Source organism: Microchirus variegatus (assembly GCF_963457635.1).
Source record: "Microchirus variegatus genome assembly, chromosome: 8".
Classification (NCBI taxonomy): Eukaryota; Metazoa; Chordata; class Actinopteri; order Pleuronectiformes; family Soleidae; genus Microchirus; species Microchirus variegatus.
In genome coordinates this window covers 4278350-4304824 of record NC_139809.1, presented here as the reverse complement: position 1 = coordinate 4304824, position 26475 = coordinate 4278350, and the positions used below count along the sequence as shown (strand labels likewise).

General features: G+C 41.5%; 2 protein-coding genes across 2 annotated transcripts; both read right to left on the bottom strand.

Moving 5' to 3' along the window:
* Positions 1-3936: 3936 nt before the first annotated feature.
* On the bottom strand, positions 3937-13503 carry LOC310930658 (uncharacterized protein; the record flags this gene model as incomplete). Its single annotated transcript, XM_083893700.1, is given in 6 exon segments — positions 3937-4851; positions 4853-5129; positions 5933-6053; positions 8910-9152; positions 10501-10584; positions 12615-13503. Coding segments are annotated over 6 exon segments (2529 nt in total).
* Positions 13504-14814: 1311 nt separating this feature from the next.
* On the bottom strand, positions 14815-19568 carry LOC310930657 (beta-1,3-galactosyl-O-glycosyl-glycoprotein beta-1,6-N-acetylglucosaminyltransferase 3-like; the record flags this gene model as incomplete). Its single annotated transcript, XM_083893699.1, has 4 exons — positions 14815-14825; positions 15758-16000; positions 17348-17431; positions 18713-19568. The coding sequence occupies 4 exons, from the start codon at positions 19566-19568 to the stop codon at positions 14815-14817; spliced, it is 1194 nt and encodes a 397-aa protein (XP_083749825.1).
* Between the last annotated feature and the right edge of the window lie 6907 nt (positions 19569-26475).

The window sequence follows — 26475 nt, the reverse complement described above, 5'->3', positions numbered from 1 at the left end:
GCCTACAACTAACTACTGAATACAGGTCGACCCATATATCGCTCGGCCAATGTTTCAGCAAAAATCTGCCCATTTACAGTCAGGGATGTCCGCAGGCAGCCAAGTGTTATTGATGGATGGCACTGAGCAGCAGTGCCCTGGGGCTGTGGAACTGTTCACCTCTGACATTGTCGCTGCTACCTGAAATTGTCCCATTACATACAACAAAGTTATTTTATCTTTTTTTTGTTTGCATCACTAGATCGTTGTAGCCCTGTGATGGACTGGCTACCTGAAAGTGTCCCATCTTGATACATGAACTACACTTTTGTCATAGTCGGAGAATTTCACTCTTTGTGAAGCAGGCAGCAGCTCACACAAACACTGCAGCGCGAGTGAGAGCTATGTTACTCTGCCCTCATCACAGACAACAGACATGTTCACCTCAGAGCTGCTCGGAACAGTGATGAGGTTCATTTACTGCGGGTGATTCAAATGATGTCAGATGCCGTGATAAAGATTGCAAGACATTTTTTTGCACCATTTGCTTCCTCATTAAACCTGTCTATCTGTCACAGATGGTTTGCATTGTCCTTGCATAAAATGCTGTATAACACAGCAAAGCTATTTTATCTTTTTGGATCATGAGATTGTTGTAGCCCTGCGATGGACTGGTGAGAGCTTCAGTCAGGAGAGATTTCTATCGGCTCGTTTGCGGCAATTAGGAGGTTTTTGACCATAAAAACAACAATAATGTATGTAATTAGACCTCCATAATTCACATATATGTGCAGTAGGACCACTCTAGGTCTGCTTTAATGGCTGTGCTGTTACTGCTGATGGTGAATTACCTTCAGCATAGATTACATTCATTATAAATGTAACTTTAAGTTAAATTGGTGTGTTTAAACTTCACCTGGGTAAACTGACTTCACCTTCAGATCGTCTTGGGGCAGCTCAGTAGCTCCTCTCTTTGCCAGGATGCAGAGCCACTGCAGCAGACTCGCTGTGTGTGAGCCAGACTGTGTGTGCTGCACATTTGATGCAGGGCCGTAGCTAAGTGAGTCAGGGGCCTAAGATTACATTTACGATTATTGACTTTTGCTCAATTTATTGTTTGTTTCAATACTTAGAAAAGCTTGTGGACATAGTGGCGGATGTTTTTACAAGTAAAGTTTTTAAACCACAAAAGTTAAGGGGGGCAGTTGGGGGAGCAAGTCTCTACAGCAGGGGGGCAGCTGCCCCCCGCCTTGGCTCCGCCCCTGAAAATGTCCCATCTTGATACATGAACTACACTTTTGTCATTGTCGGAGAATTTCACTCTTTGTGCAGGCAGCAGCTCACACAAACACTGCAGCATGAGTGAGAGCTATGTTACTCTGCCCTCATCACAGACAGCGGACGTGTTCACCTCAGAGCTGCTCCAAACAGTGATAAGGTTTATTTACTGTGATGATTTAAAAGATGTCAGATGTCGTGAGAAAGAGTGCAAAACTTTTTTTTGCACCATTTGCTTCCTCATTAAACCTGTCTATCTGTCACAGATGGTTTGCATTGTCCTTCCATACAACAAAGTTATTTTATCTTTTTTTGTTTGGATCACGAGATTGTTGTAGCCCTGCGATGGACTGGTGACCTGTCCAGGGTGTAGCCCGCCTATTGCCCTATGTCAGCTGAGATTGGCACAGCACCCCGCGACCCTCCTGTGGAGGGCAAAGCGGTAGAAGATGGATGGATGATAGATTGTGGTCATTTAGTTTGTAAGCAATCTGTCTGTTAATCAACAACAACAAAAAAACAAGCATGTCAGTGAAAGGTTTTGGTTCTTGTATGTACTCTATTACTATTATACCATCATGCACTTAGTCATAAATGTTTTTCTCCAAAATGTGTAATTGTTGTAATGTGTGACATTTTATCATGCAAACAGAAGGGGGAATAAAACCTGGCAGCATATTTCAGCCATCGGCTGACCCTGACTCATTAACATGTCTATCGGCTATAGAAAAATCCATATCGGTCGACCTTTACTACTGAAGGTCATGTAAATATGTGCATTATAAAGATACAGGCACTTTGTAGAATAAAATAAAAACAAAAAAACTACATAGATACATAGTAGGTTACTACACTTGTTTGAATTCGACTGTCAGTCTTGATAATGGTGTACATCCTCAAGCCACTGCTAACTTCATGACCTACTGTAAGTTCTGGTTTGGATGTATTTAAGATTGATTTAGACAAGTGCTCTCATCCACATCCTGGTCTGCATCAGTGTCCTGCTCATGGATGAAGCTGTGGCGTCGATACACTGATCCACCTCTACTGGTGTACACCACATCCACCTCGTCTCCACTGTCCGGCTCAGGCACACCATGGGGCATGTGGATGCTGGCACTGCCACTCAGTCTTTCATAGCTTTGGCCCCAACAACCTTTTCCGAGCATGAGCTTTGACCAAGGCGAACACAGCCAAAGCCAACCCCAGTGCTAGCATTAGGGAAATAGGCAAGGCTGCAGGGGTGTGATTTACACCTCTGGAGGACATATTTAGGTCCATTCCCTGGCCAGCTCCTGATTTGGGTTGGGGAGCCTCCACACACAGAGCTAGAACAACAACAAAAATGCATTTAGTCGATTGCACTTGTGACAGGATAGCCGATGGTGGAGTCAGGGAAGATGCAAGTTTTCTAAAAAGTCTTCTGTTTAGTTTTTTTTTTTCTTTTTCAAATATATATTTCTAATAGGTGCAAATATTTACAGTGTCAAGAAAAGTCAAAAATGCTCAAAACGAAAAATAAATAGGGATCAAGTTGCCAGGCTATTTCTCTCCAAAAGAAAAACCATGCACATTTTACCCTTTAACAGTTCTCTGTCCCAGTGCTCTCTCTCTCTCTCTCTCTCTCTCTCTCTCTCTCTCTCTCTCTCTCTCTCTCTCTCTCTCTCTCTCTCTCTCTCTCCCTCTCTCTCCCTCTCTCTCCCTCTCTCTCTCTGCACAGTCTCTGCACCCCCTTCTCCAACTGAGGCCATGGGGCCTGATACAGCCTTAGGCAAGCTGTAGCCCCACCCACTGGGCTGCCTCATTGCTAACCAACAATCAATTAACTATATAATTACACAATAATAACCAAACAATAATCCAATTTAAAATCATTATTTTAAAATTATTAAAATCTTTAAAAAGATTTAAACAAGCTGACAGTTTGTGCACGCCTCAGGTGTTAATGGAGCTTGTTCCGCAGGTGAGGACCATAGAAGCTAAATGCAGCTTCGCCCTGCTTGGTTCTGACCCTGGGGACGCTGAGTAAACCTGTCCCTGATGACCTGAGGGGTCTGGGATCTTCATAATCAACAAGCAGTTCTGACATGTATTTAGGCCATAGACCATTTCGTGACTTGTAGACTAGTAGCAGGATTTTAAACTCGGCCCTTTGACACACAGGGAGCCAGTGCAGTGATTTAAGGACAGGTGTGATATGGTTAATTTTCTTGCTGTTGGTCAGGGCTCTGGCAGCAGCATTCTGGATGAGCTGCAGCTGCTTGATTAATTTTTCTACTGAGACCTGTGAAGACCCCATTACAATTATCTAACCTACTAATAATAAATGCATGGACAAGTTTTTCCATGTCTTGTTGAGACAGAAATCCTTTGATTCATGCAATGTAGCCGGGGGTTATAATGAATACAGTGGACGTTTACACTGGTGTTTTATTTTGAAAATGTATTAGCATGATTGCTGATCATGTGAAGCTATTTAAAACACGTTTTAAAAAAAACAAATTCATCAACATTCACTGGAGAAAATAGGCATACATTTATATTTATATAATATTTTTATTTATTATATATAATAGTTTAATACAGTGCCAGTTCTGCTGAAGTGATAAGAAAGATGATTTTATAACAGCTCCACAACCTTATGGCGACAGCACATAACAGTACAAATGATAATGAGTATTAGAAAATGTTAGAAGATTGATCTATTTGCAACGGGTCATGACCCAAGGCTTTAAAACGTAAAACTGTCTCCAAACATCTTATGGCAACATCATCAATTGTGGGATCAAACTTATTTGCAGAAAGGTGCTGTTTATTCAGGAGCCACCAGAGGTCACCAGCTCCATATACACAAATCGAACGTCTGTAAGCCCCAGTGCAATGAGGGTATGGGGCTCCATTTCTTACATCACCTGCTAAAAAACTCCACTTCACCACACGAGCAATAGCTTGCATGTCTGACACATCGCACTTAATGTTGGCAGGAACTGACCCGGGAACAGAGGGCATCCTCTGCAGAGTGGTCCACATGTGTTCATCAGGGCTGTACGTGTCCTTCTCCCACTCCATAAATGTCTGGATTTTTCTGTCCTGGATCACATGTTTCACAAAGTCTCTGGTGACCACAATGTAGGCATTTCCTGAGAACATTGGGCTGTTTATAGGTGGAGGACTTTTCTTTATATCCGTCCTGATGATAGTGTCTGTGACATTGAAGTGATATTGCCAGCGTATTTTCTTTTGGTCTGGGGTTTCCTCAGTCTCTATACTGTTTCTTCCCTTGAGAGCCTTCAGTGCCTTTACAATCTCTCCATTAGTTTTGATGGGGAAGTCTGTCCCACAGGTGTTGAGCAGGTACCTCCACTTGATGTGTGACTTAAGCAGATCTGTCATGCAGTTAAGATCAGCCTGCACTCGGCTCCACGAGGTATAAACCACACTTTCTAATTTACTTGCTATAAACACATTGGGAAAACATGAAATAATAACCTGTACAGGCATGTGAAATTCTTCTGGGGATTTTTGGTCCACATGCACACAGTAGACATTCTGAGGTGCGTAAATTGCTCGAAGAAGTCGCTCAAACATCTCATCTCACTTGGTCATGGATCACCATGGAGTATGCAATGGGAAAATCCCTTTCTTCTTGACTGAAAGGCACCGTAACGAAGCCTCTCCAGTCAATGTAAGATGGGCAGTCCTCTGTCACATTAAGGTAGAAATTTGTGCATAAAACTTTTGTCTTTTTCTTCGATGTCAGAAGTTCTTCTACTTCACTTTTCTTGCCCTCTACGTATCCAGTGATGATAGCCAAACATCCAGGCAGGTCCATAGATAATTCCAGTGGTATTGCGTGATCTGACAAAGGCTTTCTGCCATTGATTAAAAAAGTCAACATTTTACAGTCAGGCACGTCCGCAAGCAGTCCAGTGTTATTGATGGATGGCACTGAGCAGCAGTGTTCTGGGGCTGTTCACCTCCAACATTGTTGCTGCTAAACTATAAATTTGTGCTAAATATATTTTTAAATTCTAAATGACTCATCCAGTTAGAATTTCAATACTCAAATGTTTTTAAAACTGAGTTCTGAGCCATCGTTAAAAATTGGACATGCCGAGGTATCACTGCTCGGAACAGTGAAGGTTTATTTACTGTGGCAAATCAAATGATGTCAGATGTCGTGATAAAGAGTGCAAGACTTTTTTTGCACCATTTGCTCCCTCATTAAACCTGTCTATCTGTCACAGATGGTTTGCATGGTCCTTGCATACAAGGCTGTGTAACACAGCACAGTTATTTTATCTTTTTTTTTTTTTGTTAGGATCACTAGAGTGTTGTAGCCCTGCGATGGACTGGTGACCTGTCCAGGGTGTAGCCCGCCTATCGCCCTATGTCAGCTGAGATTGGCACAGCACCCCACACCAGCTCCTGATTTGGGTTGGGGAGCCTCCACACACAGAGCTAGAACAACAACAAAAATGCATTTTGTCGATTGCACTCATCAACACAATTGTATCATGACTTCTGCAGCATAAAATAATGTAATAGTGCAGGATATAGCACAGTATTAGCTGTAACTATTTTAAATAGTTATGGGTTGCGGGGCGCCATTTGAATAGACTGGTAATTGTGTATCCTTTGAAAAGTAAACTTTACCTGAGCGGCTGTCACAAACACAGCAGTCAGTGTCATTGACAGCAGCCTGACAGCAGCGGGCACAGCGGTTCTCCACAGCATGAAGAGCAGAGTCAGGGTGACATGTAAGACACTGGTCAGGTCTGGGGCCAGTGCAATGCCTACATGAGTCGTCACAGGGCTCACACGTTTCCTAGGATAGTGCAATTTCACAAATCTTATTTCATCCTGATATGGTCTAAATAAGACTGACCAACACAACGCAACTTCCAGTAAGTCATAACATTCCAACTGGGAGCACTGCCAAGGCAAGAACGTAAAGTACACTCTGATCATCTTTATCATACTTAGTAAGTACTTTTAATCATTTACTTGAGTTTGAAACCCATTCATGACCTCGACCAGCTCACGCCCACGTTTATGATGCAGAAGCATGATTTTAACACAAATACATGACTTAGACTGTACCTCAGCTGAAAAGTAGCGCCCCTCCTCACAGCGTGGATAGCAGACTTTGTCCTTTAAAATGCTGCCTCTGTCACATGTGAGGCAGCTTTGAGGTGAGGCTTCTGCAAATATATGTCCACAATGTGTTTGTTCTGATGATGTTTACATATACACATGCCATGTCAGTAAGAAATAAATTACAGCTGGATACTAAGTATTATGTGCAGAACTAATGTCATACTTAAAGTCACTCAGTTGCTACGCAAATATATTAAATGTGCCTTCCCTCGGCTTGATTTTCAGCTCTTATTCTCAAGTCCACTGTGCTTTGATTAGTAGAAATCTGATGGCGACAGTGTAAATGTAACCGACAGAGGACTTCTCTGCTCACCCATCCCTTTTCAGGGAACTAGTTTTGTCATTCTTTGTTTACATAGACAGCTGCTTATCAGTTTGGGCTGCTGTAGAAACGTGGCAGTACAAGATGTTGACCACTGCAAAAGAATAACCCTTGTCTAAAGAATAAAGCTACACAAAACCAAATGATATTGATATACAAATATCTGAGGAAACACAGTATTATCAGTATTGGTCAGACAGTGACATAGTTTTTCGATACTCTCATTTTAAAGCTTAGAAATATAATGAATAATTTGAAATTTTGAAAAAAGGTCTGTGCTTTACTGTTGCAGCAGAAAACCCCACTGTATGACACCACTACTCACTGCGTGGGCACTGTGAGAATAGGGAATGGGATCGTGTTGTCACTCCGTGTTGTATCTTGGGTGTGTCGGCCATGTTTCGGGAGTTGTTTACATTGGGGACGTGCACTCTCAGTCACTACTCCGTCTATTACCGTTACCGTAACTAAGTTTTCTCAACCCTAAATATGGTAAAACGTTGCTCTGTCACAGGGTGCAGCACAATATAAATATATACGTTTATCTTCATGCCTCACCATGTGGACTTGTCTGCTGTCTCCATACAAACTCTCTCCCATCCACTTGTAGCTTATAAACCTTTAAAACAGACGGTTTAAAACCAAACACACGCCACGAGGTTTAGCTTCACATACTTTAGTCCGAATGTTTGCATTGTTTGCCGGCCTCAAAATGTGACGGCCCTAAACCCGGCCACCTAGCCTTTGCTGAACTGTACATGAGGGGCTAAAGGTTTGTAGTTTTTAAACCGATCCGATGTGTCACATGACATACGAATACAGGTCGACCGATATATCGCTCGGCCAGTGTTTCAGCAAAAGTACGCCATTTACAGTCAGGCACGTCCACAGGCTGCCAAGTGTTATTGATGGATGGCACTGAGCAGCAGTGCCCTGGGGCTGTTCACCTCTGACATTGTCGCTGCCAAACTATAAATGTGTCCTGTCTTGCTAGATAGAATATATTTTTAAATTCTAAATGACTCATTCATTTAGAATTTCAATTCTCAAATGTTTTTAAAACTGAGTTTCGTGAGACAGAAAATGTTTTATTTCAAGTTCTGGGCCATCATTAAATAATTTGGACTCGCCCCCTGTACCTGAAAATGTCCCATCTTAAACAGCAAAACAGCTTTCCGATTGTCATCAAGACAATTAAAGCAACATGCAATGTAGACTATCCACTCCTCATCCAGATCCTGGTCACAAGGTTCAGAACAATCAAAGTGTGAATGAGGGATGATTACAAGCCAGAAAGATACACTATGCCACTGCATCATTAACAAGAAAGAGGGAGTGGTGTAGACGATTATGTCAAGCGTGGGAAAACTGATAACTGCACACTGAAAAGAAATATGTCCCTCCTCTAGATCAAGCAGAGTTTTGGTGTGCTCATCATCTGCCAGTTAAAAGTAAGTTTATTAGCCACATCTTTAGCCCTGGACAAATGATGTCCACGGTCTGGGAGCTAAACACCATGGCAGCTTCATCAAACGATTTAACACTTAAAAAGAGACATATAGCCTATTTCTCCAAGTTAACCTAGTTCCCTGGTGTCCTAATGAACATGTCTGTGACATGCTTTGGTCAAAATACCTTAAGGATGAAGCACCACAGCAGTTCAATCACTCAGTCCACTCACTGCCAATACAGCTCTGTTCAGAACGATTGGTTTGAAATACCTGTCTCTTTAAATTCAAATGAAACACAGGAAACTATGTCAGCATCACCGAGGCTCTGGCAGCTAACAGCAGTTAGCATTTGGAAAAGCCATAATTTTCCAACTCTAGCCGGCACATTGCCATCATGTATAAAATGTATTCACTGGACAGATGAATCCTCTGAGGCTGGAAAGTTGTGTAGAACTCTGTGCTGCACTGTGCAGCCAAGAATAGAACACTTAGCGGACGTCCGCTCTTACGGATACTACTGCCCTCGCCTGGACATAAATGTTTCGATAATCATTGGGTGAGCTGTCAAACCTGAACTAATTATTACTTTAGATGACAAAAGTCTACTCTTTTCCACGCGATGACCGGCATGATTACAGACCCGCTCTTCTAGTGTTTCGCAAGTGGGCTGTGCAAAGTCAATACATATATAAGTCTTGTCTGTGAATCCAGAGGCCCACCTTGACATTCCATGGCTTCAGGTTCATAGTAAGTACCAGTAACACAGTCTTTGAAGCATGCACCCTTGTAGAGTTTGGGGCTAGATGTTGAGCAGGTCTCACAGTCATCTGCCAAGGGCCCTGAGCAGGTGGCACAGGTAGGGTGACACTGACCACAGCGGCCCTCCTCCATATCTTCATAATACCCCATAGGACAACTGGCTTTACACACAGCATTCAGCATCAAGTAGAGGAAACTGCACTCTGCAATGATAAGGTGGAGAGATTTCAGGATGCAAGGTTTTACAATTCATTTCAAAAATGTCATCAAAACATATTTTCTATATTTGTTTCGCCCTTTAAGCAAACTCACTGACACAGGTGCTGTCATCCGGGCAGACGTCTAATTGGGGAGGACAGCGTCTGCACGTTCCATCTTCTGCAGGATATGTTTGCAGTAAACAAGTCAGTCTTCAAATACCACTCCCTAAAAAATATCCATAGGCACAAGACAAACAATGGGACTCTATCCCATCACACGTCAGACAGGAGCTGTCACAGGCTTCACACGAACCCTCGGCAGTCTCAAAGAAACCCCTGAAAGTAAAGATAGTTCATATGTGAAAAGTGGAAAAAACATTCAATTGGCCATCATTATTAACATTTAATTAATTTGGTCAACTGCTTACTCAGGGCAATTTGACCAGCATCGACCCTGGTGGAGAAAAAGTTTATAGCTGCCTTTGGAACAGCTGATGCAGTTATCACTCCACTCTTGCCAGTGCAGGCCTCACAATTTGGGGAGCAGTCCTCACACAGCTGAGTTGCAGAGTTTGCATAAGAGCCAGATGGACACTGTGCAACACACGAACTGTCCTGGTCCAGGAAATATCCTGTGATGCTCACACGCACACACACAAGGCACACTGTAAGCTGGGTTTATAATTAAAGCTCATTTCACAATAAAAATTGAAATGAACAGTTCTACCTTTGAAACAGGAAGCGCAATCCTGCGCTTGAGGGCCAAAGCAGGTTTTACAGGCCGCATCACAAGTGCGACATTCAGCGTATTTCCCTGAAATTGAAATGGATTAAAACTTTCTCTTGTACTACAAATGACACTTGATGGTCCAATAATTAGTCACAGAATCCTGTTGAATTCATTCCACTAAAATGGCTCCTGCATGAATGATGACATAGAACATAGTGTTTCAGGGTGAGATCATCCTCCAGTATGAATGAAATAATAATTATCACCTTTATTTTTTTTATTTTTACTAGTTTAGTTTCTATATATTTAAATGTTTCTACTGTGCTTCAACTCATTCAGCAACATTGCAAAGAATATTCATCGCAAATACACCAGAAGTTGCACATTATAAAGCATAAATCTTAATCTATCTATCTATCTGCGCTCTGCTCCATACAGCAATCTGCTAAAGTGCTAATCTCACTGTTAATATTTGTTTCTCTCTTAATTATCTTCAGTTTTTACTGTACTTTACCGTCACACATGACGCACAAGCTGACACATTTACTGAAAAGGGAACGTTAGTTTTCTTTCATGATACAAGTCAGGAAAAAAAAGACAGAAAAAGCCTGTTCCTCATACCGTCAAAGTACTGTCCCTGTTGGCAGTTGACTAGAGGACACTGCCCATGAAGAGAAGGGTTCCCGCCAAGACTAAGCTCACAATCTGTTGAACGAGATCCAAGGCACGTGAGGCATGAGCTGTGACAAAGCTGACAGCGCCACCCACTGGAGTCACTGTAGGGCTGCTGAGGGCACTGTCTAATGTAGGGCCCTATGAAATCCGTTTTATTTTTTCCCCAATTCCGTTTTATTTTTTTCCAAATTCCGTTTTTTCCGTTTTAATTTTTTAGAATTCCGTTTTTTCTGTTTTAATTTTTTTTTATTCTGTTTTTTTTTTACCTTTTATACTTACTTTACCACCATAGAATGTGTGCTTGTTGTGTCAGTGAATAAAATGTCCACTGAAATGCAACTTTCTTCTTGAATCCACTGACTTCTCAATTGTTCAATTGTTTTGACTTAAGTTAAATCCTAATTAAATAAATGCCAGTGAATCTTAAAACAAGCCATGCAATGCTGGTCACATTTAAAAGTAAAATAATAAACATAAAAAAAAAAAATGGTAGTGCCCCTCATCTGATGCAGACGGATTTCTGCGCACCGCCCCTGCGCTGTACTGTTCTCCCTCTCCTGCGCCGTGCGCTTCTCCGTATCCGTCTGGATCATTTCTCTACACGCAATATTACCCCTACAACTCTGCAATTAAGGGAATAACAGATGCATCAGATGAGCCGATGTCTTTAGTTAACTGTTCAAAGAGAGAGAATGTTCTCTGGTGTGAAGTGAAAGTCGCGGGGAGTTCATAAGTTTCACTTTTGCGCAGAGACTTTCCAGCATTTAACAGGTGATGTTCCACAGTTTACTCGCCGTGTTTCGGCCGCCGAATTATCGGTACATTCACAATCTGTTGAACGAGGTCCAAGGCACGTGAGGCATGAGCTGTGGCAAAGCTGACAGCGCCACCCACTGGAGTCACTGTAGGGCTGCTGAGGGCACTGTCTAATGCACTCGCCTCCTGGCAGGGCGGAGCAGTACACTAATAATAAAGCTATGTATATGTATGAATATTGTGTGAATGACAGAATATTTTGTATCTTGAGAGTAAGCTTGTGACGACCAGAGCCAGAAGGTAAGACCCAAAAAACAAAGTGAGGATTTTACAAAATTTAATTAAACATTTGTCTAGATTGCACCTTTCTTGAAGCATAATGAAAATGCTACACCCATTGCCAGGAATTATTGAGCAAAATGCTTTTACAGTAGCTCAAATATGTTCAAACATGCAATCTCATGAATGTGGGACTTTTATTTTGGCATTTCTCCAATCTGGAGCAGTAAAAATATGTTGATTTTTTTTATTCATCATGGTCGCATTAAACACTTTCATAGAACATATTTTATTTTAAATGTAGGTAAGAGTTATAGCTCACTGGTTTTCATACTTTTATTATGAAAACGGGAAGTAAATACGCCGTTTCTCTGCATTTCCCATAATGCTGAGAATACTTGTGCACTCGAAATTAAAGTGTGGCTGATTTAACCACGGAGATCGGAGTGGCGGCTGGCTTGACCACAGTCTTGTGAAAATGGAGCATTTAAATCTCGAGCAGGTAATGAATGAATGAATGAATGAATGTAATAACTAACACGTGAACTTCTCATACCACGTTCGAAATGATATAGAATTTAAAAAATAAACAGTGACAGCCCTGAAGCCCACAGAAGGGAACAACAAGGTGTCCTAAGCACCTGCCAAGTTTGAGGCCTGTCAAAGGAACTGGTGGACAGTTTTGCAGTTAACAGACAGACATGACCACAGATGCAAATTAGCTATTTAGCTAACTCTGGTATAGACCCGGTTCTGTACATGGTCCCTGTCAACTAAACATTCCTTGCATTTAGGTTTATTTCAAACAAGCTCAACGAAACTCAGTCATCACCATTCACTGGAGAAAATAGGCATCCATTTATTTAGATATATAATAGTTTAATACAGTGCCAGTTCTGCTGTAGTGATAAGAAAGATGATTATGTAACAGCTCCACAACCTTATAGTGACAATACATTACAGTACAAATGATTATGAGTATTAGAAAATGTAAAAAAATCGATCTATTTTCAACGGGTCATGACCCAAGGCTTTAAAGCGTAAAACTGTCTCCAAACATCTTATGGCAACATCATCAACTGTGGGATCAAACTTATTTGCAAAAAGGTGCTGTTGATTCAGGAGCCACCAGAGGTCACCAGCTCCATATACACAAATTGCTCGTCTGTAAGTCCCAGTGCAATGAGGGTATGCAGCTCCATTTCTTACATCACCTGCTAAACCATCCCACTTCACCGCACGAGCAACAGCTTGCAAGTCTGACACATCGTACTTATTGTTGGAAAGAAGTGACCCGGGAACAGAGGGCATCCTCTGCAGAGTGGCCCACATGTGTTCATCAGGGCTGTACGTGTCCTTCTCCCACTCCATAAATGTCTGGATTTTTCTGTCCTGGATCACATGTTTCACAAAGTCTCTGGTGATCACAATGTAGGCATTTCCTGAGAACATTGGGCTGTTTATAGGTGGAGGACTTTTCTTTATATCCGTCCTGATGATAGTGTCTGTGACATTGAAGTGATATTGCCAGCGTATTTTCTTATGGTCTGGGGTTTCCTCAGTCTCCATACTGTTTCTTCCCTTGAGAGCCTTCAGTGTTTTTACAATCTCTCTATTAGTTTTGATGGGGAAGTCTGTCCCACAGGTGTTGAGCAGGTACCTCCACTTGATGTGTGACTTAAGCAGATCTGTCATGCAGTTAAGATCAGCCTGCACTCGGCTCCACGAGGCATAAACCACACTTTCTAATTTACTTGCTATAAACACATTGGGAAAACATGAAATAATAGCCTGTACAGCCATGTGAAATTCTTTTGGGGATTTTTGGTCCACATGCACACAGTAGACATTCTGAGGTGCGTAAATTGCTCGAAGAAGTCGCTCAAACATCTCCACTTGGTCATGGATCACCATGGAGTATGCAATGGGAAAATCCTTTTCTTCTTGACTTAAAGGCACCGTAACGAAGCCTCTCCAGTCAATGTAAGATGGGCAGTCCTCTGTCACATTAAGGTAGAAATCCGTAGATAAAACTTTTGTCTTTGTCTTTGATATCAGAAGTTCTTCTACTTCCCTTTTCTTTCCATCAAAGTCTCCAGTGATGATAGCTAAACATCCAGGCAGGTCCCTAGAGAATTCCAGTGGTATTGCCTGATTTGACAAAGGCTTTTTGTCAGAGCCATCTCTCAAAAGCCAAAGTAAAAGGCCCAAACCCATGGAGATGAGACAGAGGATCTTCAAAATTAATAGAGCTCTGCAACGTGGCAACCTTAGAGTAGCCATGCTCTTGTCAGAGTGTGTGCAACTCAAGTGACAATCTTCAATGCCGTTTCTTGGTTAATCTAAAGAGGAGGAGCTGCAGAGGTTTATGTTCCACAAATGGGCAAAAATGACCAACCCTTCAACAAGGTGTGTCAATTGTCTAAATAATTATTACTTAACACATCAGCTCTCAACTAGAGGAAATTGGGAAGAATTTAATTAAATTAGAGCCTGAGAAAGAATTCTTATTTCTTACATATTACTTTATTACTAACACTGCTCTTATGTTGAACTTGGGGCACTTTAATTTTCAGTTATATTTATTAATCATGTACATTTCAGCTACTTTAGTTATGTGGTCACTTCATGGTTTCACAAACACCTATTTGATATCATGTAAGAAGTAAGTAATTTATATACATACTGTATACACAACTATATCAAAATGTATTTGTATTTTGTCAGTCAAATTTGACCTGATAGGCTTTTAGTCTCAGATGAGAGGTGAAATGTCTTCAAACTTAACTCAGTTGCCTACAACTAACTACTGAATACAGGTCGACCGATATATCGCTCGGCCAGTGTTTCAGCAAAAGTACGCTATTTACAGTCAGGCACGTCCACAGGCAGCCAAGTGTTATTGATGGATGGCACTGAGCAGCAGTGCCCTGGGGCTGTTCACCTCTGACATTGTCGCTGCCAAACTATAAATGTGTCCTGTCTTGCTAGATAGAATATATTTTTAAATTCTAAATGACTCATTCATTTAGAATTTCAATTCTCAAATGTTTTTAAAACTGAGTTTCGTGAGACAGAAAATGTTTTATTTCAAGTTCTGGGCCATCATTAAATAATTTGGACTCGCCCCCTGTACCTGAAAATGTCCCATCTTAAACAGCAAAACAGCTTTCCGATTGTCATCAAGACAATTAAAGCAACATGCAATGTAGACTATCCACTCCCTCATCCAGATCCTGGTCACAAGGTTCAGAACAATCAAAGTGTGAATGAGGGATGATTACAAGCCAGAAAGATACACTATGCCACTGCATCATTAACAAGAAAGAGGGAGTGGTGTAGACGATTATGTCAAGCGTGGGAAAACTGATAACTGCACACTGAAAAGAAATATGTCCCTCCTCTAGATCAAGCAGAGTTTTGGTGTGCTCATCATCTGCCAGTTAAAAGTAAGTTTATTAGCCACATCTTTAGCCCTGGACAAATGATGTCCACGGTCTGGGAGCTAAACACCGTGGCAGCTTCATCAAACGATTTAACACTTAAAAAGAGACATATAGCCTATTTCTCCAAGTTAACCTAGTTCCCTGGTGTCCTAATGAACATGTCTGTGACATGCTTTGGTCAAAATACCTTAAGGATGAAGCACCACAGCAGTTCAATCACTCAGTCCACTCACTGCCAATACAGCTCTGTTCAGAACGATTGGTTTGAAATACCTGTCTCTTTAAATTCAAATGAAACACAGGAAACTATGTCAGCATCACCGAGGCTCTGGCAGCTAACAGCAGTTAGCATTTGGAAAAGCCATAATTTTCCAACTCTAGCCGGCACATTGCCATCATGTATAAAATGTATTCACTGGACAGATGAATCCTCTGAGGCTGGAAAGTTGTGTAGAACTCTGTGCTGCACTGTGCAGCCAAGAATAGAACACTTAGCGGACGTCCGCTCTTACGGATACTACTGCCCTCGCCTGGACATAAATGTTTCGATAATCATTGGGTGAGCTGTCAAACCTGAACTAATTATTACTTTAGATGACAAAAGTCTACTCTTTTCCACGCGATGACCGGCATGATTACAGACCCGCTCTTCTAGTGTTTCGCAAGTGGGCTGTGCAAAGTCAATACATATATAAGTCTTGTCTGTGAATCCAGAGGCCCACCTTGACATTCCATGGCTTCAGGTTCATAGTAAGTACCAGTAACACAGTCTTTGAAGCATGCACCCTTGTAGAGTTTGGGGCTAGATGTTGAGCAGGTCTCGCAGTCATCTGCCAAGGGCCCTGAGCAGGTGGCACAGGTAGGGTGACACTGACCACAGCGGCCCTCCTCCATATCTTCATAATACCCCATAGGACAACTGGCTTTACACACAGCATTCAGCATCAAGTAGAGGAAACTGCACTCTGCAATGATAAGGTGGAGAGATTTCAGGATGCAAGGTTTTACAATTCATTTCAAAAATGTCATCAAAACATATTTTCTATATTTGTTTCGCCCTTTAAGCAAACTCACTGACACAGGTGCTGTCATCCGGGCAGACGTCTAATTGGGGAGGACAGCGTCTGCACGTTCCATCTTCTGCAGGATATGTTTGCAGTAAACAAGTCAGTCTTCAAATACCACTCCCTAAAAAATATCCATAGGCACAAGACAAACAATGGGACTCTATCCCATCACACGTCAGACAGGAGCTGTCACAGGCTTCACACGAACCCTCGGCAGTCTCAAAGAAACCCCTGAAAGTAAAGATAGTTCATATGTGAAAAGTGGAAAAAACATTCAATTGGCCATCATTATTAACATTTAATTAATTTGGTCAACTGCTTACTCAGGGCAATTTGACCAGCATCTACCCTGGTGGAGAAAAAGTTTATAGCTGCCTTTGGAACAGCTGATGCAGTTATCACTCTTGCCAGTGCAGGCCTCACAATTTGGGGAGCAGTCCTCACACAGCTGAGTTGCAGAGTTTGCATAAGAGCCAGATGGACACTGTGCAACACACGAACTGTCCTGGTCCAGGAAATATCCTGTGATGCTCACACGCACACACACAAGGCACACTGTAAGCTGGGTTTATAATCAAAGCTCATGTCACAACAAAAATTGAAATGAACAGTTCTACCTTTGAAACAGGAAGCGCAATCCTGCGCTTGAGGGCCAAAGCAGGTTTTACAGGCCGCATCACAAGTGCGACATTCAGCGTATTTCCCTGAAATTGAAATGGATTAAAACTTTCTCTTGTACTACAAATGACACTTGATGGTCCAAGAATTAGTCACAGAATCCTGTTGAATTCATTTCACTAAAATGGCTCCTGCATGAATGATGACATAGAACATAGTGTTTCAGGGTGAGATCATCCTCCAGTATGAATGAAATAATTAATAATTATCACCTTTATTTTTTTTATTTTTACTAGTTTAGTTTCTATATATTTAAATGTATCTACTGTGCTTCAACTCATTCAGCAACATTGCAAAGAATATTCATCGCAAATACACCAGAAGTTGCACATTATAAAGCATAAATCTTAATCTATCTATCTATCTACGCTCTGCTCCATACAGCAATCTGCTAAAGTGCTAATCTCACTGTTAATATTTGTTTCTCTCTTAATTATCTTCAGTTTTTACTGTACTTTACCGTCACACATGACGCACAAGCTGACACATTTACTGAAAAGGGAACGTTAGTTTTTTTTCATGATACAAGTCAGGAAAAAAAAGACAGAAAAAGCCTGTTCCTCATACCGTCAAAGTACTGTCCCTGTTGGCAGTTGACTAGAGGACACTGCCCATGAAGAGAAGGGTTCCCGCCAAGACAAAGCTCACAATCTGTTGAACGAGGTCCAAGGCACGTGAGGCATGAGCTGTGGCAAAGCTGACAGCGCCACCCACTGGAGTCACTGTAGGGCTGCTGAGGGCACTGTCTAATGCACTCGCCTCCTGGCAGGGCGGAGCAGTACACTAATAATAAAGCTATGTATATGTATGAATATTGTGTGAATGACAGAATATTTTGTATCTTGAGAGTAAGCTTGTGACGACCAGAGCCAGAAGGTAAGACACAAAAAAAAAAAGTGAGGATTTTACAAAATTTAATTAAACATTTGTCTAGATTGCACCTTTCTTGAAACATAATGAAAATGCTACACCCATTGCCAGGAATTATTGAGCAAAATGCTTTTACAGTAGCTCAAATATGTTCAAACATGCAATCTCATGAATGTGGGACTTTTATTTTGGCATTTCTCCAATCTGGAGCAGTAAAAATATGTTGATTTTTTTTATTCATCATGGTCGCATTAAACACTTTCATAGAACATATTTTATTTTAAATGTAGGTAAGAATTATAGCTCACTGGTTTTCATACTTTTATTTTGAAAACGGGAAGTAAATACGCCGTTTCTCTCCATTTCCCATAATGCTGAGAATACTTGTGCACTCGAAATTAAAGTGTGGCTGATTTAACCACGGAGATCGGAGTGGCGGCTGGCTTGACCACAGTCTTGTGAAAATGGAGCATTTAAATCTCGAGCAGGTAATGAATGAATGATTTTGTTTATGAATGAATGAATGAATGAATGTAATAACTAACACGTGAACTTCTCATACCACGTTCGAAATGATATAGAATTTTAAATAAACAGTGACAGCCCTGAAGCCCACAGAAGGGAACAACAAGGTGTCCTAAGCACCTGCCAAGTTTGAGGCCTGTCAAAGGAACTGGTGGACAGTTTTGCAGTTAACAGACAGACATGACCACAGATGCAAATTAGCTATTTAGCTAACTCTGGTATAGACCCGGTTCTGTACATGGTCCCTGTCAACTAAACATTCCTTGCATTTAGGTTTATGTTAAACAAGCTCAACGAAAGTCAGTCATCACCATTCACTGGAGAAAATAGGCATACATTTATTTAGATATATAATAGTTTAATACAGTGCCAGTTCTGCTGTAGTAATAAGAAAGATGATTATGTAACAGCTCCACAACCTTATAGTGACAATACATTACAGTACAAATGATTATGAGTATTAGAAAATGTAAGAAAATCGATCTATTTTCAACGGGTCATGACCCAAGGCTTTAAAACGTAAAACTGTCTCCAAACATCTAATGGCAACATCATCAATTGTGGGATCAAACTTATTTGCAAAAAGGTGCTGTTGATTCAGGAGCCACCAGAGGTCACCAGCTCCATATACACAAATTCCTCGTCTGTAAGTCCCAGTGCAATGAGGGTATGCAGCTCCATTTCTTACATCACCTGCTAAACCATCCCACTTCACCAAACGAGCAACAGCTTGCAAGTCTGACACATCGTACTTATTGTTGGAAAGAAGTGACCCGGGAACAGAGGGCATCCTCTGCAGAGTGGCCCACATGTGTTCATCAGGGCTGTACGTGTCCTTCTCCCACTCCATAAATGTCTGGATTTTTCTGTCCTGGATCACATGTTTCACAAAGTCTCTGGTGATCACAATGTAGGCATTTCCTGAGAACATTGGGCTGTTTATAGGTGGAGGACTTTTCTTTATATCCGTCCTGATGATAGTGTCTGTGACATTGAAGTGATATTGCCAGCGTATTTTCTTATGGGGTGGGGTTTCCTCAGTCTCCATACTGTTTCTTACCTTGAGAGCCTTCAGTGTTTTTACAATCTCTCTATTAGTTTTGATGGGGAAGTCTGTCCCACAGGTGTTGAGCAGGTACCTCCACTTGATGTGTGACTTAAGCAGATCTGTCATGCAGTTAAGATCAGCCTGCACTCGGCTCCACGAGGCATAAACCACACTTTCTAATTTACTTGCTATAAACACATTGGGAAAACATGAAATAATAGCCTGTACAGCCATGTGAAATTCTTCTGGGGATTTTTGGTCCACATGCACACAGTAGACATTCTGAGGTGCGTAAATTGCTCGAAGAAGTCGCTCAAACATCTCCACTTGGTCATGGATCACCATGGAGTATGCAATGGGAAAATCCTTTTCTTCTTGACTTAAAGGCACCGTAACGAAGCCTCTCCAGTCAATGTAAGATGGGCAGTCCTCTGTCACATTAAGGTAGAAATCCGTAGATAAAACTTTTGTCTTTGTCTTTGATATCAGAAGTTCTTCTACTTCCCTTTTCTTTCCATCTAAGTCTCCAGTGATGATAGCTAAACATCCAGGCAGGTCCCTAGAGAATTCCAGTGGTATTGCTTGATCTGACAAAGGCTTTTTGTCAGAGCCATCTTCCAAAAGGAAAAGGAAAAGGCACATACCCATGGAGATGAGACAGAGGGTCAACAAAATGAATACAGCTGTGCAATGTGGCAACCTTAGAGAAGCCATGCTCTTGTCAGAGTGAGTGCAACACAAGTGACAATCTTCAATGCAGTTTCTTGGGAAATCTAAAGAGGAGGAGCTGCAGAGGTTCATGTTCCACAAATGGGCAAACATTACCAACCCTTCAACAAGGTGTGTCAATTGTCTAAATAATTATTACTTAACACATCAGCTCTCAACTAGAGGAAATTGGGAAGAATTTAATTAAATTAGAGCCTGAGAAAGAATTCTTATTTCTTACATATTACTTTATTACTTACACTGCTCTTATGTTGAACTTGGGGCACTTTAATTTTCATTTATATTTATTAATCATGTACATTTCAGCTACTTTAGTTATGTGGTCACTTCATGGTTTCACAAACACCTCTTTAATATCATGTAAGAAGTAAGTAATTTATATACATACTGTATACACAACTATATCAAAATGTATTTGTATTTTGTCAGTCACAAATGTCAGGTAAATTTGACCTCATAGGTTTTCAAGTGGCTTCTAATCTCAGATGAGAGGTGAAATGTCATAAAACTAAACTCAGCTGGAGCTGTGGAACTGTTGACCTCTGACTTTGTCGCTACCAAACTATAAATATGTCCTGTCTTGATAGATCTTTATATTCTAAATGACTCATTCATTTAGAATTTCAATTCTCAAATGTTTTCAATTTACTTTTTTTTTTATTTAACAGGACATGCCGAGGTACCCCTACTCTGTACCGGGCACTGTTGACCTGCGATGTTATCGCTGCCAAACTCTAAAAGTGTCCCATCTTGATACATGAACTACACTTTTGTCATAGTCGGAGAATTTCACTCTTTGTGAAGCAGGCAGCAGCTCACACAAACAGATACAATAGATTGTTGTAGCCCTGCGATGGACTGGTGACCTGTCCAGGGTGTAGCCCGCCTATCGCCCTATGTCAGCTGAGATTGGCACAGCACCCCGCGACCCTCCTGTGGAGGGTAAAGCGGTAGAAGATGGATGGATGATAGATTGTGGTCATTTAGTTTGTAAGCAATCTGTCTGTTAATCAACAACAACAAAAAAACAAGCATGTCAGTGAAAGGTTTTGGTTCTTGTATGTACTCTATTACTATTATACCATCATGCACTTAGTCATAAATGTTTTTCTCCAAAATGTGTAATTGTTGTAATGTGTGACATTTTATCATGCAAACAGAAGGGGGAATAAAACCTGGCAGCATATTTCAGCCATCGGCTGACCCTGACTCATTAACATGTCTATCGGCTATAGAAAAATCCATATCGGTCGACCTTTACTACTGAAGGTCATGTAAATATGTGCATTATAAAGATACAGGCACTTTGTAGAATAAAATAAAAACAAAAAAACTACATAGATACATAGTAGGTTACTACACTTGTTTGAATTCGACTGTCAGTCTTGATAATAGTGTACATCCTCAAGCCACTGCTAACTTCATGACCTACTGTAAGTTCTGGTTTGGATGTATTTAAGATTGATTTAGACAAGTGCTCTCATCCACATCCTGGTCTGCATCAGTGTCCTGCTCATGGATGAAGCTGTGGCGTCGATACACTGATCCACCTCTACTGGTGTACACCACATCCACCTCGTCTCCACTGTCCGGCTCAGGCACACCATGGGGCATGTGGATGCTGGCACTGCCACTCAGTCTTTCATAGCTTTGGCCCCAACACAACCTTTTCCGAGCATGAGCTTTGACCAAGGCGAACACAGCCAAAGCCAACCCCAGTGCTAGCATTAGGGAAATAGGCAAGGCTGCAGGGGTGTGATTTACACCTCTGGAGGACATATTTAGGTCCATTCCCTGGCCAGCTCCTGATTTGGGTTTGGGAGCCTCCACACACAGAGCTACAACAACAACAAAAATGCATTTAGTCGATTGCACTCATCAACACAATTGTATCATGACTTCTGCAGCATAAAATAATGTAATAGTGCAGGATATAGCACAGTATTAGCTGTAACTATTTTAAATAGTTATGGGTTGCGGGGGACGCCATTTGAATAGACTGGTAATTGTGTATCCTTTGAAAAGTAAACTTTACCTGAGCGGCTGTCACAAACACAGCAGTCAGTGTCATTGACAGCAGCCTGACAGCAGCGGGCACAGCGGTTCTCCACAGCATGAAGAGCAGAGTCAGGGTGACATGTAAGACACTGGTCAGGTCTGGGGCCAGTGCAATGCCTACATGAGTCGTCACAGGGCTCACACGTTTCCTAGGATAGTGCAATTTCACAAATCTTATTTCATCCTGATAATGATTGTCTGATATGGTCTAAATAAGACTGACCAACACAACGCAACTTCCAGTAAGTCATAACATTCCAACTGGGAGCACTGCCAAGGCAAGAACGTAGTGTACACTCTGATCATCTTTATCATACTTAGTAAGTAAGTTTAATCATTTACTTGAGTTTGAAACCCATTCATGACCTCGACCAGCTCACGCCCACGTTTATGATGCAGAAGCATGATTTTAACACAAATACATGACTTAGACTGTACCTCAGCTGAAAAGTAGCGCCCCTCCTCACAGCGTGGATAGCAGACTTTGTCCTTTAAAATGCTGCCTCTGTCACATGTGAGGCAGCTTTGAGGTGAGGCTTCTGCAAATATATGTCCACAATGTGTTTGTTCTGATTATGTTTACACATAAGATGTCAGATGCCATGTCAGTAAGAAATAAATTACAGCTGGATACTAAGTATTATGTGCAGAACTAATCAAACAATTAAAGTCACACTATTAACTGTGCCTTCCCTCGGCTTGATTTTCAGCTCTTATTCTCAAGTCCACTGTGCTTTGATTAGTAGAAATCTGATGGCGACAGTGTAAATGTAACCGACAGAGGACTTCTCTGCTCACCCATCCCTTTTCAGGGAACTAGTTTTTTATCATTCTTTGTTGACATAGATTGTCAGTTTGGACTGCTGTAGAATCGTGGGAGTGGAAGATGGCGACCACTGTGAAAGAATAACCCTTGTCTAAAGAAACGAAGGAGAAAGGTTTATTCTAAAGCTACAAGAAAATAAACGTACAAAAAATACAAATGGGTACTATATTTCATTTCTGCAGATGAATCCTCCCAAATGTTAGATGCTGGGCCTTTAATTGCGTTTTTTAACTTTGTTCATCACTGTTGTTTTAGTGTATAGGTTTATAACGTTTGCGTGATCTTTAGGTATATTGTTCATTCAGGTTTACCGTCGCATGTCTGACAGCTGGTGTGACACTGTTGGCATCCGTCATTCTGTAGATAGAAGCGTTGTGGACAGTGTTCAACACACAACTTTGTGCCTTGTAGCTCCAGAAGAGGTGGAGAACAGGCCCTGCAGGAGTCAGGCCCTGGTCCCGTACACTCCTCACAGGACTGGTCACATTTCTCACAGTGGGAGTCCTCTTTGAAATATCTGAGGAAACACACAGCAAAAAATAAAAGGTCTGTGCTTTACTGTTGAAGCGGAAGACACCTGCTGTTAAAATGAAAACGCCGATTTGTGTATGGGTGTGAGGAGACATTCTACAGATTGTATAGTGCTGCCGTAAATTCATCACAGATTAAATCAAACACCCTGTTGGACAGTGAGTGACACAGAGATGCAGGAATCGCAGGTGTCCTGGAGAACAGGATTCGCAGTCTCGAGGTGACGCTCCTTCGCAGGTGGAACAGACGTGGTTACAGGGTAAACAGAGTCCAAGCTCCTCCCCATCCGCATCCTGTATCGATTTGTAAGTTCCGTCTGGACACTCGCTTACACATGTGCTGTCTGTAAAACAGTATACACACTTCATTACCATCAACTCCTCCCTAGTGTATGCATCATTCGTCTTTCTTATACACCTTGAAAGATAATTATTATGCAACTGACTTGTCCCATCTCAGATTACGGCTTAGATAAAGTCCAGTGTCATTTATCATGAAAAACCTGTTTTCAGATGTTCTGCTAAATAATTGCACGTGTTGGTCAGCGTGTTTGATTCCTGGCTCCACTAATCTACATGCCGACGTGTATTTAGCCACTTAACCCCACATTTATTCCTGATGGCTGTGCCGGCAGCAATGTGAATGGACATGACTGATATAAATAATTTGCTGCACATAGATGTAGCTGTATGAAAGTGTGACTGAATGGCTGTGAACGGGTGAATGGCAAAAACGGCTTTGAGTTGTCATCGAGACAATAAAAGCAATATGCAATGTAGACTATCCACTCCCTCGTCCAGATCCTGGTCACAAGGTTCAGAGCAATCAAAGTGTGAATTGTGAATGATTACAAGCCAGAAAGGGTTATCTCTATCCCACTGCATCATTTACAAGAAAGAGGGAATGGTGTAGACGATTATGTCAAGTCTGGGAAAGCTGATAACTGCACACTGAAAAGAAATATGTCCCTCCTCTAGATCAAGCAGAGTTTTGGTGTGCTCATCATCTGCCAGTTAAAAGTAAGTTTATTAGCCACATCTTTAGCCCTGGACAAATGATGTCCACGGTCTGGGAGCTAAACACCATGGCAGCTTCATCAAACCATTCATCACTTTAAAGGAGATATATTAAAGCCTATTTCTCCAAGTTAACCGAGTTCCCTGGTGTCCTAATGAACATGTCTGTGACATGCTTTGGTCAAAATACCTTAAGGATGAAGCACCACAGCAGTTCAATCACTCTGCCAAAACAGCCCTGTTCAGGACGCTCTGTTTAGTAGTTTCTCTTTTGATTAAGAAAAAAAAAAAAGGTAAAACGAAACTTAAGGGACAGGAAATGACATCAGCCACAGAAGCTACTGGGAGCTAACAGCAGTTAGCATTTGGAAAGTGATAATTTGCAGGATCTTGCAGGCACATTGCCGTCATATATAACATGGACAGATAAATCCTCTGAGGCTGGAAAGTTTGTGTAGAACTCTGTGCATGAGTGAGTCGTCTTTTTTCACACTTTGCCTACTCATCGGGCCTCCATAGATTCATCAAGTATTAAAATGATTAATAAGCTGATTTCGCATAATATGTCCCCTTTAAGACATTGATCAGTTCATAGGGCTTTTATATTGATACATTGATGTATATGGATCTTTTACAAGATGGATTATCTTTGTATAGTACATGCACACGTTAAAAATAAGTATATAAGATATTGAAAATATCTCCACTGATTTTTTTTAAAAACAATTCTACTGTGACATTTTGCTGAACACACGGCGGAAACGGCTTACTATGGAGGTAGTTGGGTACGACACACGTGTTGCATTCGTTGTTGCCTGGCCCGTCACAGGAGTAACAGTGCCTGTGGCAACCCATACAGGTGAACTGGTCATCGTGCAGGTAGGTCCCAGGTGGACAGTCCGTGTCACTCGTCACACCACACATCAATGTGTTTGGATCCAGCACGAGTCCCTTCTCGCACCGAGTGCACTGATTTGCATCTGAGCCGGAACACGTCGTGCAAGTCTGGTGGCATTCTGCACAGAATCATCCAATTATACAGAAATAAATGTTTCAGGGGTAATCAGGGGTGAGCTGTCAAACATTAAAGGTTCCATATTGTACCCTATTTCTCCAAGTTAACCGAGTTCCCTGGTGTCCTAATGAACATGTCTGTGACATGCTTCGGTCAAAATACCATAAGGATGAAGCACCACAGCAGTTCAATCACTCTGCCGAAACAGCCCTGTTCAGAACGCTCTGTTTAGTAGTTTCTCTTTTGATTAAATAAAAAAAAAAAAAAAAAGGTACAACAAAACTTAAGGGACAGGAAATGACATCAGCCACAGAGGCTACTGGGAGCTAACAGCAGTTAGCATTTGGAAAAGTGATCATTTGCATGATCTAGTAGGCAAATTGCCGTCATATATAACGTACAGTGTATCCACTGGACAGATAAATCCTCTGAGGCTGGAAGTTTGTGTAGGACTCTGTGCTGCATCATCAGGGGTTAGATTCCTAACCCTAACCCAAGAATAAAACTTTTCGCAGACTTCTCATTTTCGGATGAAATCTGTGTGCATACAGTGACGCAAAAGTGTGTGGAGTTCGATTGGGTATGCATGCCATGTGGCTCAGTGGTGCTGTGATACACTATCACACAACACCGCCACGTCTGAGTAAGCGTGTATATATCCTGTACATTTCACGGAAAGACTTGTGTAAGTTTATTAGAGCTGCCAGAGCACCTTGATGAAGGCCCGACGCATGGAAATAATCTGACATGTTTGTTTATTTCCCTGTTCTGAGCAGAGTTTTGCTTCTTGGCGGTGTAGACGGAAAACGCTACGGCAGAGCATATTCAAGTTTTCAAGCCACAAAAACGCTGTCACTGTCTTAACGAAAGGCACTTCCCATAAAATAATTTTGTCATTTTTTACCCGCAAGCGTCCTCGTGTAAACGGGGCCTGGGACTGAGGAGGTACCACTAAAACATCAGTGAGTCACATACATGTGCCAGCAGGGCCTCCAGAGTCCCAAACATAAGTATTAAAATTATTAAAAAGTTGATTTTGCATAATATGGGACCTTTAACTAATTATTATTTTAGATG